Genomic DNA, 10716 nt, shown 5'->3' with positions numbered 1-10716 from the left:
CTCCCGGCCCGCTGCGCTGCTGGGACTCGCGGCCACGCTGCTGCAGGACGTACGGACGCACACGAGCGCCCGGGCTCCGCTCGCTGTGGGGCAGTTCGGGGCCAGGCACCTCTCCTGCATGGCTCAGCTCGGCCTCCCTTCGGGCGTCAGGCACCTTTGCACCACTGGGTTCCCGTGGATCCCGAATCCCGAGCTGTGACCGGAGAAGTTGAGGCAATTCCCGGAGCTAAAGCGGCAGGAGACACGGTGCCAAACCCAGCACGAAGGGAAGCTCCTTGCTGCAGGGATTGCTGGGAGCAGACAGCACGGCAACAACCACCGCTGCGGCTTTAAAGCTCTTGCAGGGGAATATAAAACCAGGACCGCAAGAAATAGGTCTGAATCTACCCCCCCCCGCCCCCCTCCTCCCCCAGGAGCCGCTCTCCAGTGGGGGCTCTGGCCGCCGGGGTTGCACGCCGCTGGTGCTGCAGTGCTGTGTGCCATTACGCACGCTGTCTGCTGCACAAAGTCATGCCAATGTGACCCAAATTGGGGTGAAATTCATGCTGTGGCCCAAGATTTAAAAAAAAAAAAAAAAAAAAAAGGCAAAACAAAGACAAAAAAAAAAAAAGGCTCCGGTTGTGCCCCAACACCCACGCGGCCTTGTGCCGACTGTAGCTACAGCAGCTCCACCCTCCTTTTCTGCTCTTGTCTGCCAGCCTCCAACATCCCCGGCGCAGGCGTAGAAATAGCACCGGCGTCCTCGGCGCCCGGGCAGCCGCTCGGCCGAGGTCGCGCCGCCCTTTCCCCCGCGCCCGTCGCGTCTCGCTGCCTGCGGACTGAGAAGCTTGGCAGCGGCGAGGACCGGCCAGGCGCCGCGACGCTCTCGGGCTGGCGCCGGCGCTGTGCCGCGGCCGGGAGGGACGGGGTGGGTGGGTGGGGGGGGTAACGGGGCTCGAACGGCTCCAGCATCCTGGGGCTTCGGAACCGAAATGTGGAGGCCGGCCCCTGCCGCGGTGCGGCCGCTCTGCCAAGTCCCTGCCAAATCTCAGCCAGGCACCTCTCGGTGCTCCGGCAGGTCAAGCGCTGCGTTGGGACTATCGTAAACCACCCCGGTTACTAGTCCTGCCTGAGTCATCCCCGGACCAAGTAGGGTGAGGGATGGATACGGGGCGCCCAGCGGCGTTGGGTGCTCCTCAGCCCTGGTGAGTCCCTGCCCCGTCCTGGGCTTCCCTGGGGCTGGAGGCATCAGGACACCCCTCGGGCAGGGACTCGAAGCACAGATAAATGCCGTGATGGGCTCCCAGCCTCCTGGTACAGCCAGAGGGAGCATGAAGCATCCATCGCCCAGCCTCAAGCACTTTGTACATCTCCCAAGCCACGGGCAGAGGCAGATGTACAAAGTGCTTTTTTGGACCATGGCCCTGGGCTGCTGCTGTAGGACGTGGGGCCTTGGGAGAGGACATCGGAGCAGCAACAGCCCTGGTCGCTCTCCCATGTGTGCCCAAGCCGGGTCCCCATCCCACCGTCGGAAAGCAGGCTGTGCTGCAGAGGCTTTTTACACTTTTATTGCTCTAGCTGGAGGTTTTCTTCCCACTTTTCTGCTCCCATCATCCCTTCTCTTTCCTGGGGACACCATTCCCTCAAGCCAAGCCAGCTGGCCAACGTGTCACGGAGCGGAGGGACAGCGGTGGCTTCCCACCAGTGTCCGGATGTTGCTGCAAGTGTCCTGCCTCCCTCTTAGCTCTCCCACCATGTGCATTTAGGAGAGGGGGAAGGCAGCTCTTGGGGGCAAAGCCTGGCTCTTTCCCACCTCAGCCCCCTCGGACGGTGAACACAGGGAAATGTCTCTCCTGGCCCCAAAATTGTTCAAGTCCAGGCTCCCTCCAAGCCACCTCCTCTGCAACCCAGGGCAGAGCAGCCTCCTTTGAGGGGATGTGCTGTTTCCAGCGGGCTCCCAGCACACCCTGAGCAAAGGGCAAATATTTTTAGGGAGGAACAGCTGGAGTTCAGCAGGTCTTCCTGAGCAAACCCCCGAATGGGCACAAGCCAAATCCCCTAGGATGTTGATGGGAACCCAACGCAACGCAAGCGGGAGGCACCACACCGGAGCAGAGCCCTTGGCCGCCCGCCCTCCCCCCGGTGCCGGACGTGGCCGGCGCGGCGTCCCCTCTCTCGTCACATCTCCAGCCGCCGGCGAAGGCGAGTGCCGTCAGCAGAACTGGAAGAGAAGCAAAGCCGTGGGGTGAGGGTGAGCCGAGACTCCACGCCAGCACCCACCCACACCTGCGGCTGACCCCGTCCGGAGGCTGCCCCTAGCCAATCCTCCATGCATCGTGCTGGTGCTGTCTGCATCCCAGAGCACCCAGTAAGTGCGGGGTGTCAGCAAGGGGCACCCAGCGCCGCGCACAGGGTGGCTGAGTGGTAGCACCCAACATTTGCAGCCCTGGGTCCTGGAGCTCATCAGAGGCCACGAGGGCAGGGGGTGCAGGCACGGACCTGGGGGCTCAGGGATAAGAGGGTGGTGGGAGCCCATGGCAGGGGGACCCTGTCCCAGGCAGACCCATGCAGGAACGTTTTTGGGGACCCAGAGTGACATCCACGCATCAACTCCCTCGGGGTCCAGACCTTCCAGCGGTTCCCGCACTCGTTGCACAGCACGAAGGTTGTCATGGGCTCGTCAGCACTCCGCGTCTGCACCTGGGGATGGAGTGGGCAGCAGGGTCAGCAAAGCCCCCGCAACGGCCCCAGGCTGGGGAAGCCTCGAGGTGGCTTTGCAGAGCTCACCTGGTTGTAGGTGCAGTTCTTCTTCTTGCACTTGCCGCACTGGAAGAGGTCGGTGACGGTGCCACCCGTCTTGGCCATCTGGTGCTCCCGGATGGCCTCCTGGGTCATGGCGTTCCTCAGCTCCTTCAGCTCATCACTGGCCATCTCCTGCCACGAGCAGTGGCCAGGCTGGGGTCAGCACTGCGACTTGGCTCTGCCCTGCAGCCACTGCTCTTAGCCAAGACGGCCACTGTCCCAGTTGGGTGGAAACCCCTAGATCCCACCACCCTCCCCATCTTATCAGGATCAAATTCATCCTCTGGGGAGGGGACAGGCCTGCCCAGAGGACAAATCAGCCCATCCTCAGATGCTGATTAGTGTCTGCAGGGGCTTGTCTCCCTGTGGAGGGAGCCTGGGCTCCTAGGACCCTTCTCCAGCGCTCAGTCCTGCTGCTGTGCCTTGGTCTGCCCTTATCCAGTCCCAGCTCTTCCCCACGCATAGCTGCTGCCTAGCGCCTGGCTCTGAGACAGGCCAGGGGTCCGTAAGGCTCTGGGGAGCAGCACCCAAACCTTCTGGCTGACTCATCTCTGCTCTCTCCCAGGACGCTCGTTATGCCCCAGCCAACACCTTTTCCAGGAAGGCATGAGCCCACGAAGCGCCTCCGGCTGGATGGATGGTTGTTTTGTACCACGCAGTGGGACAAGCCCATACTCCATGTGGATACCACTAAGCCAAGACCCAGCTGGCATTTGGGCACCAACACGCTCCCCTCCCAGAGTGGATTTTGGGGAGCAAAGTGGGGAGCTCTATCCCCCCTCGCAGGCTCCCAGAAGCAACGTGGACACAGCCCACTTCCCCAAGCCCTTGCCCTACAGTGTACCTCCGCAGTCATCCGGGCAATGAGCCTGGGCGTGATGGCCCCACACAGCACGTTCCTCCTCAGGTTGGGGTTCTTGGGGTCCTTCAGGTTGCTGATCCTGCTCCTCACCCTATTGCGGTACTTCATGTCTGTGCTCTTCAGCTCCTGGAAGATATGTGGTGCCCGTCAAGGAATAGAGGACACAACATGGCGGGGACACCAGCGCCCTGGGCACTGGCTGCTGCTCTGCCTAACTGCGCTGCTGCTTGGCTGCTAGCAATGCTCGTTGCCACCAGGTCTAATGCCCACGTGCACCTGAAGGTGGATTTCAAAGGAGGCAGCCCACCACTCGCAAACAAGGCCGTGCTCCCTGGTCCCACAGGAAATGTGCCAGTGCTTCCCTCTTCTTGGATTTAGGGTCATGCACAGCTCAGGATGTGGGGATGAAAGCATTTTTTGCATTTCTCAGCTGTGACATCCAGGCAAGGCTGTTGGGCAACAGGCACTTCTATCAAGCTTGAAGTTGTGATATGAGTTTATGGTGCAGAGGGCTCAGCCCTCTTGCTTCTTATCAGGCTTGGAACTTGCAAAAAAAACCCCAAAAACAAAAAAAATAAAACAAAACAAAACAAAAAAGGAAGAAAAAGAAGGAAAAAAGGCTCCTGATGCCTAAACAGATGTGGGGAAACAGGCTGAAGTGACAGTCCTGGGTTCAGCTCCCATGAGGCTCCAAGCGCGCATAGCCAGGGAGTTTTGGATGCGTGGGAAAGGTAGAGTGTAACCTGCCCTTCCCATACCCATGGCAGAGGAGAAACCACCTCCATGGTCGCTCTCAGCCTCAGAAGCTGCTGGAGACCCTGAAATATTGAGTAGGGAGTGACCTGGGTATTGCTCCATCCCATGCCATCGTGCTGGACCGAGGACAGCAAGACCTCAGCATGGAGATATGGCCACCTAGAGCCCAAAACAGCCCAGCCTCTGGCTCAGGAGGAGGCCTTGTTTGGCTTTGGGAAGGAAGGAAATGCTTGATCTCCCCATGGAGAAAGGCGATTCCCTGAGCAGACGGGTTTTAGCAGGGCAGGGGGACGCACAGTCTCCCCCATGGACACCAGTCCCCCTGCCCATGGGGCTGGTCCCACTTGGCATCTACTTGGCAGCACATCAGCACCACTAGCCCGGGGTCCGGGCTCCCTCTGCAGGCAACAAGCACCATCAGGTCTCAGCAGAACCCACCACCCTCTGCCCCCGGGCCTGGCACCCTCCGCCTGGGACCGCTCAGGGGGCCGATGCCTCTGTCCCCGGCAGTGGAGGGAGGCTGGGGGACCCCCACGCGCCCCAAAGGATATGGTCTTCAATCTCAGATGCCATCTTCTCGCAGTTGACACCAAACTCCTTGTAGTCGTCTACAGGGCAGAGAGGCGGAGGAGTGACTCTGCGCCTGGCACAGGCCTGGCACAGTCACACCAGCCGCGTTTCGCGGTGCCAGCGCCCAGCCAGCCCTGGCGACGGGGCCAAAATCTTTCCTCTCCCTACTTAGCAACTCAGCTAACCCAAGACACCACCCCTCCTTAAAAATATTATTTTTACCCTCCTTGAACTTGGAGTTACCCCTGCGGAAACCTGAATTCAGGCGCGGGGGCTCATTCTTTTTCCCATGCAATTAAATCAGAGGCTTGAAGCCTGGATAGCCCAGAGGGGCTGGCTCGGCCCCGCGTCCCCTCGGCCGGGGCGCTCAGTGCCCGCTCACCGTCCATGCAGAGGGCGGCCGTGAGCATCTCGATGCACTTGTCCCGCACCGAGTCGCCCGTGAGGTAGCAGGGGGGCAGGAGGCAGACGGCGGGTGAGAAAGAGGGGCTGGTGGGGGTCCGCGGCGTCTCCACTTTGGCCTTGCTGCTGTTGGCTCTGCAGAGGGCACATGGGTGGGGGAAGGTGGTCACGGGGTTACGGGAGCAAGCCCGGGCACCCCACGGCAGCAGTGGGGAGCAAATCCCACCCTAGGCTGGAGCTGGGGCCCCGGGTGCATCCTCGGACCCTTTCCTACCTTTCTTCCTTGCCATCGTTGGAGCTTCTCCACGTGCTGGTGGGAGCTGACGAGGGACTGGAGCCCGCGGAGACTCTCCTGGGGCAGCATGGGGGGACAGATGGTGAGGATGATACCATGGGGGGGACACAGGGGGACACGGGGCAGAGACCTCAGAGACCCAAGTGCTCAGCATCCCCCCAGGCGTGAGGATTTGCTCTTCATGGGGAATTTCCCAGCGCCCGTTGCAGGATCAGGGCTTGCAGCCTTCTCCAGCTGCCCCCCGCGAGTGACCCAAGGTGGGGGCAGCCCCAAACCAGGGCCATGGGCCCCCAGCAGCGCCAGGCTGGGGGAGCTTGGCCACCAGCTGGGTACCAGCTTCCCCACCGGCAGTGCAGTCCGGCCGCCGTGTCCTTTCCCAGCCTCCCCCTATCTATCAGCTCTGCCAGTGCAGAGCCCTTTGCACATCTCCGTATCGTCCTCGGGAAATGCAGACCCCAGGAGGAGAGGGCAATGCCTGCCTGGAGCCCAGGGTTTTGCCTCCCCTTCCTCACCTCTCCCCTGACGGCCTCTTCTGCGGGGAGGAAGAGGAGGAGACGGTGGTGGCAATGGCCGTGGAGCACCTTGAGTCTGCAGAGTCTCTCCTGGGAGGACCGCGGAGGGAAGGGCCACACGTCAGAGCACCGAGACGGGCTCCGCCAGCGGGTCCAGACCCCGTCCGCAGCCCGTCGAGGGGCTCGGCGGCAGGCTGCAGTCCTGCCTCTCCCACTCCCATCCAGCCTGCAGCACCCACCTCTCTTTCTTGCTGTCCGGAGGTGACTTTTTCGAGGTTGCCGGGGGGGTCCTGCTGCAGGGAAAGGAGAGATGCGGCCAGCGAGCCAAGCCAGCGCCCCGCACGTGCCGTGCCATTTGGCTTTAAAAGTGCCTGTTTCTATCCACTGATGCCACGGGAAGTGCGAGCACCATGGATACATCCAGCTGGGTGAGCTGGATCCAGCCCACTTGGCTGCGGGCCCCAAGGCCACCCCGCAGCCTCTGGTTTGCCTCCGGAACGGGGCCAGGGCTGCCCCCAAAACACCCCCCAACGCTTGGTCGAGGCCCAGAGCACCCTGCAGCCCCGCCGGCAGCGAGACCCTTCGGCAAGTACCTCTCCGGGTCGAGGTTGGCAGAGTGGCCCTTGGGGACGGCCGAGCACGAGCTGGGCTTGCCGGGCTTCCTGGAGGGAGAGCAGCCTTGGGAGGAGCGCCTCAAAACCAGCCCCCTGCCCTCCGGTCCGCCCAGGGCCGCCCCGCCGGCGTTGCCCACCCACGGGCGCTCGCGCCAGCCCACACCTCTCCTTGTGCTTCGCCCTGTGCTTCTCCGCCGGGCTCTTGCCGTGTTTCGCCGGGTGCAAGTTCGCCCCTTCGCTCGACCAGCTGGGAAAGTCCAATCTTTTCTCCTTCTCCTTCTTCTCCTTCTCCCCTTCCGCGTCCTTCTCCTTCTTTGGGGTCGCAGAGGACTCTGGCGGGAGGGGACACAGCCCAAATCAGTGCAGGGCACTTTGGAGCCGCCTCCCAGCGAGCAGCCGGGAGGGCTCAGCACCGGGCTCAGCCCTCAATGGCTTTGCGCTGATTTATACCACTCTGTCCCATAGTAGAAAAAAATCAGAATCAAAACTCATTTGAGTCCTCGTAGTGCCTGGCAGGACCCGTTACGGAGGCTGAAGCAGCACAAGAACGTCACGGAGATGCAGGGTCTGCCCGAATGCCGGGCTCGATCCCACCCAGCACCTGCCCCCGCTCTGGCCAGCTCTCTGTAGCCCCCCACGGAGGAGCACGTTAGGGGGTTTGTGGAGCAGGACACCCTAGGGAGGGGTCTGGGGAGGAGATCCCGCTTTCCCGGCATTGCTCACCCAGCAGCCGCTTCCAGTTCTTGATGAGGATTTTGGCCGAGGCCACCACCTCTTCATCCGAGCAGTGCTTCCGCACCGAGTTGACGGCCACCCCGATGCGCGTGGTCTGGGGACGCACACGGGTCGTCGTTAGGGAGGGGGAAAGCAGCACCGCGAGGAAGGGCACCAGTCCGCAACCAGGCACGCAGCATCCCGCAGGAAAGGGAGGACACGCAGGAGCAACGGCCCCGGCCACCGCTGGGCCACCGCCGCCCACGGCCCCTCTCACCTGGAGCAGCTGGATAGTCATCGTGTAGCCGGTCAGCGACTTCAGCAGATCCAGCGCCCCTTCCTAGAGCAACAAGAAGCCACGAGAGCCCTTTAGGAGCCAAAGAGAAACCTCGTGGCCATGCAGAGCTGGGCAGGAGGAACCTCCAGCTTTCCTCTTCCTGGCAAAAGCCACCACCTGAGAGGGCATCCAAAGCGCTCTGGTATAAAGCAGCCCTGTGCCACCCAAAGGGGTGGCATCAAAAGCGGGCAGGACGGCCAGCCGGGGAACGACGGCACCGTTAGCAAAGAGGTGCACCGTTAGCAGAGAGGTGCGTGCCTCAGTTTCCCCTCTGCACAACGGGGCGGGCTGCACCCAGTGCCCTGCCACTGGCTGCACAGATACCGCAGCAATAAGGGCTGGAAGCGCCCAAATCCGTTTGCCCGGATTTTCGTGACGGTGCATGCACAGAGCCGGTCTCATTTCCAAATGCCCTGGGAAGAGTTAAAACCCACCTGAAGGTCACCCATCAAAAAAAGAAAAAAAAAAAAAAAAAGAAAGAAAGAAAGGAAAAAAATGTATCGTGCCCAGTATTTCTTAAAATCTCAGCTATTTTCTGTCTTCTTTCTGGCGTTTCCTGCCACCAGCAGGTCAGTTTAGAAAGCAGCAAGTTGCTGCCTTGCAACGCTCCTGCCTGGTCCAAAAACCCCAGCGGAGCACATCCTCCCGCCGGCTTCTGCCGGGAAATCGCCGCCGGCAGCCCCCAGGCCTCTCCGGGCGGCTTTCCCGAGAGCCAGCCCCGGCGGGCACCTCTCGCCGGCCTCCCTGGGCAGCTCCGAGGCAGCACAGAGCCGGGAGGAACCCCCACGCCGGCTCCATCTGCACCCGAAACCCTCGGCCGGGCCCTCCATCTGCATGTCCCCGCGGCAGCGACCTGTCCCCGGGGAATAACCCGGCTCGGGGTCACGTCTCAGCCCGGGTGCCGGGCGGGAAGCAGCTTTCGGCGCTTCCCGGCTCCGCTCGGCCCTCGGGCTCCCACCGGCTGCAGCACTAAATATAGCCGGGGCCGGATCCCAGCAGGGTCGTTTCCCCCCTGGGTATTTTTAGAGGCGGATAAGCAGACGCGGAGTTTGCAGGTATCGCCGGCGGGATTGCAGCGCCCCGGGGCAGCGGGAATCTCCCATCCCGGGAGAGGAAGGGAGCCGGGATCGCGGCGTGCTGCTCTCGGGTGGAGGACGGGGACGGGGACACGGCCTCCCGCCAGCGCTCGCTCCGGCACGGTCGCCGCGGCCCCGGAGACGCGTCTCCAACAGCGAGGATGGGTTTTTCTCCAGCTCTGGCAGCTCCGTGCGGCGTTGAGGAGGAGGGTCTGTTCGTCCGTCCGTCCGCAGCGGGTCCTCCCCGCCGTGCAAGGGGCGCAAGGGACGGCTCCGGGCTGGGGCTCATCCCCGGTCCCGGTCCCTGAGCGGTGTAAACCAGGCGGGTTCGGGAGCCCAAAGGATGACCCGAGGCACCAGCCGCGCGGGATCAGTGCCCTCGAGCCGGCGGGGAGCAGAGCGGCGCCGTGAGCACCCGCAGAGGAGCCTCATTCGACCGCCGGCGGCCCCTGAAAGCTGCTCCGGGGCCGGCAAAGAGCGGGTGCAAGCAGAGGCCGGGAGCGCGGCTCCGCAAACAGCCCCGGGGGCGGCACCGAGGGCCGGGGGCAGCGGCCGGACCCGCCGCCTGCCCACCCCGCCCGGGAGGCCGTGCTTCGTTGGGGCAAAGGCCGGCAGAAATGGTCAAATATTAACTTTAAGGGCTGGGCTCCGCTCGCCGGCGTGTAACCGGATTGCCAGGGCACGGATCCTCGCCTGGCGTAAAGGGAGCAAAGCCGGGCGCCGGCTGCATCGCCCCGGCCGGGGCTCCACTCCCCTCCGCCGGCACCTTTGCACGCACTGGTGCAAGAAGCGGCGGCGGCGCGTTGCCAGCCCCGCGCCCCGGATCGGGTTCGTGCGGCTGGGCCACTGCCAAGCACCTGTCGCCCGCTGCGAAGCCACCAGCACGGCACGGCATGGCACAGCACGGCATGGCACAGCGCGGCACGGCCGCTCCTCGGCCCCCGGGGTGCAGCCCGGGACGGGCCCGAGCGGAGGCAGTAAAAGGCCCGCGGGTGCTGGCTGCAAAAAAAAACAAAACAAAAAAAAAAAAACACCCTCTGCAGACGGGGAGGCCGAGCGCCCCGGGTGCTGGTGCAACCTGCGGGTGCTCAGCACCGCCAGGACCCGCTCGGCCCCTCCTGGGCAGGCGGCGGCGGGAGGGGGTGCAGAGCAAACACCCCTCCTCCTCCCCGCCGCGGCTGCGAGCTTCGCCGCTCCCCCCCCCCCCCCCCCCCCCCCCGTCCTCATCCACGTTGCAATGTTTTTGCGTGCGCACACGCGCGCAACACGCGCAGCCCGGCCGCCTCACCGTGCTCTTCCTGGCCACCATCTTATCCAGCTTCTTGGCGATCCGCACCAGCTCCTCGGCCGGCCCCATGCCGGCAGCCCGCGGCCGAGGCAGCGCCGGCGGGACGGCGGGCGCGGGCGGCGGCGCAGGGCAGCCCGCAGCGCCCCGGCTGGGAAGGGCGGCGGGCCGCGGGGGGGCAGAACAAGGGGAAAAGCAAGGGAAGGAAAGGAAAGCAAGTCGGGGAAAGCAGAAAGGAGGTGGGGCCGGCCGGGCCAGTTATAAACTCCTGCCAGGCGGGCGAAATAGCACGGGGGAGGGCTAAATATAGCCGGGAGCGGCGAGCCAGCGGGACAAAGATTGCAGGGAGCCGGGGGGGGGGGGGGGGGGGCAGCGATGCACCGGGGCCGGCGGCAGCAGCGGGGCGAGCGTGGGACCCGGGCAAGGAGCCAGGTGTGCCCGGGCGCGTACAAAACCCCCCGCTTTATTAGACATCAGAGAGAGAGGAAACTTTTTTTTTTTTTTTTTAAAAA

At 63.5% G+C, this 10716-nt stretch overlaps 1 protein-coding gene across 4 annotated transcripts; it reads right to left on the bottom strand.

The window, feature by feature from the left end:
- Positions 1–1531: 1531 nt before the first annotated feature.
- TCEA3 (transcription elongation factor A3) lies at positions 1532–10428 on the bottom strand. Of its 4 annotated transcripts, none has more exons than XM_062594330.1 (14): positions 10208–10428; positions 7784–7846; positions 7516–7621; positions 6956–7124; positions 6772–6840; positions 6418–6471; positions 6179–6268; positions 5646–5723; positions 5352–5506; positions 4952–5007; positions 3626–3781; positions 2767–2913; positions 2608–2679; positions 1532–2200 (listed from the first exon to the last, which is right to left on the bottom strand). In XM_062594330.1, the coding sequence occupies exons 1-14, from the start codon at positions 10274–10276 to the stop codon at positions 2192–2194; spliced, it is 1293 nt and encodes a 430-aa protein (XP_062450314.1). In that variant the 5' UTR covers positions 10277–10428; the 3' UTR covers positions 1532–2191. The 4 variants fall into 4 exon arrangements, with proteins under 4 accessions (XP_062450314.1, XP_062450311.1, XP_062450312.1 ...); XM_062594327.1 differs by having other exon boundaries at positions 6418–6468; positions 10208–10336; XM_062594328.1 differs by lacking the exon at positions 6772–6840 and having other exon boundaries at positions 10208–10336.
- Between the last annotated feature and the right edge of the window lie 288 nt (positions 10429–10716).

The sequence above is a fragment of the Rhea pennata genome, chromosome 23 (genome assembly GCF_028389875.1).
Source record: "Rhea pennata isolate bPtePen1 chromosome 23, bPtePen1.pri, whole genome shotgun sequence".
Taxonomy (NCBI): Eukaryota; Metazoa; Chordata; class Aves; order Rheiformes; family Rheidae; genus Rhea; species Rhea pennata.
Note: the sequence above shows the minus strand (reverse complement) of the source record. Positions and strands in the feature narration are given on the sequence as shown.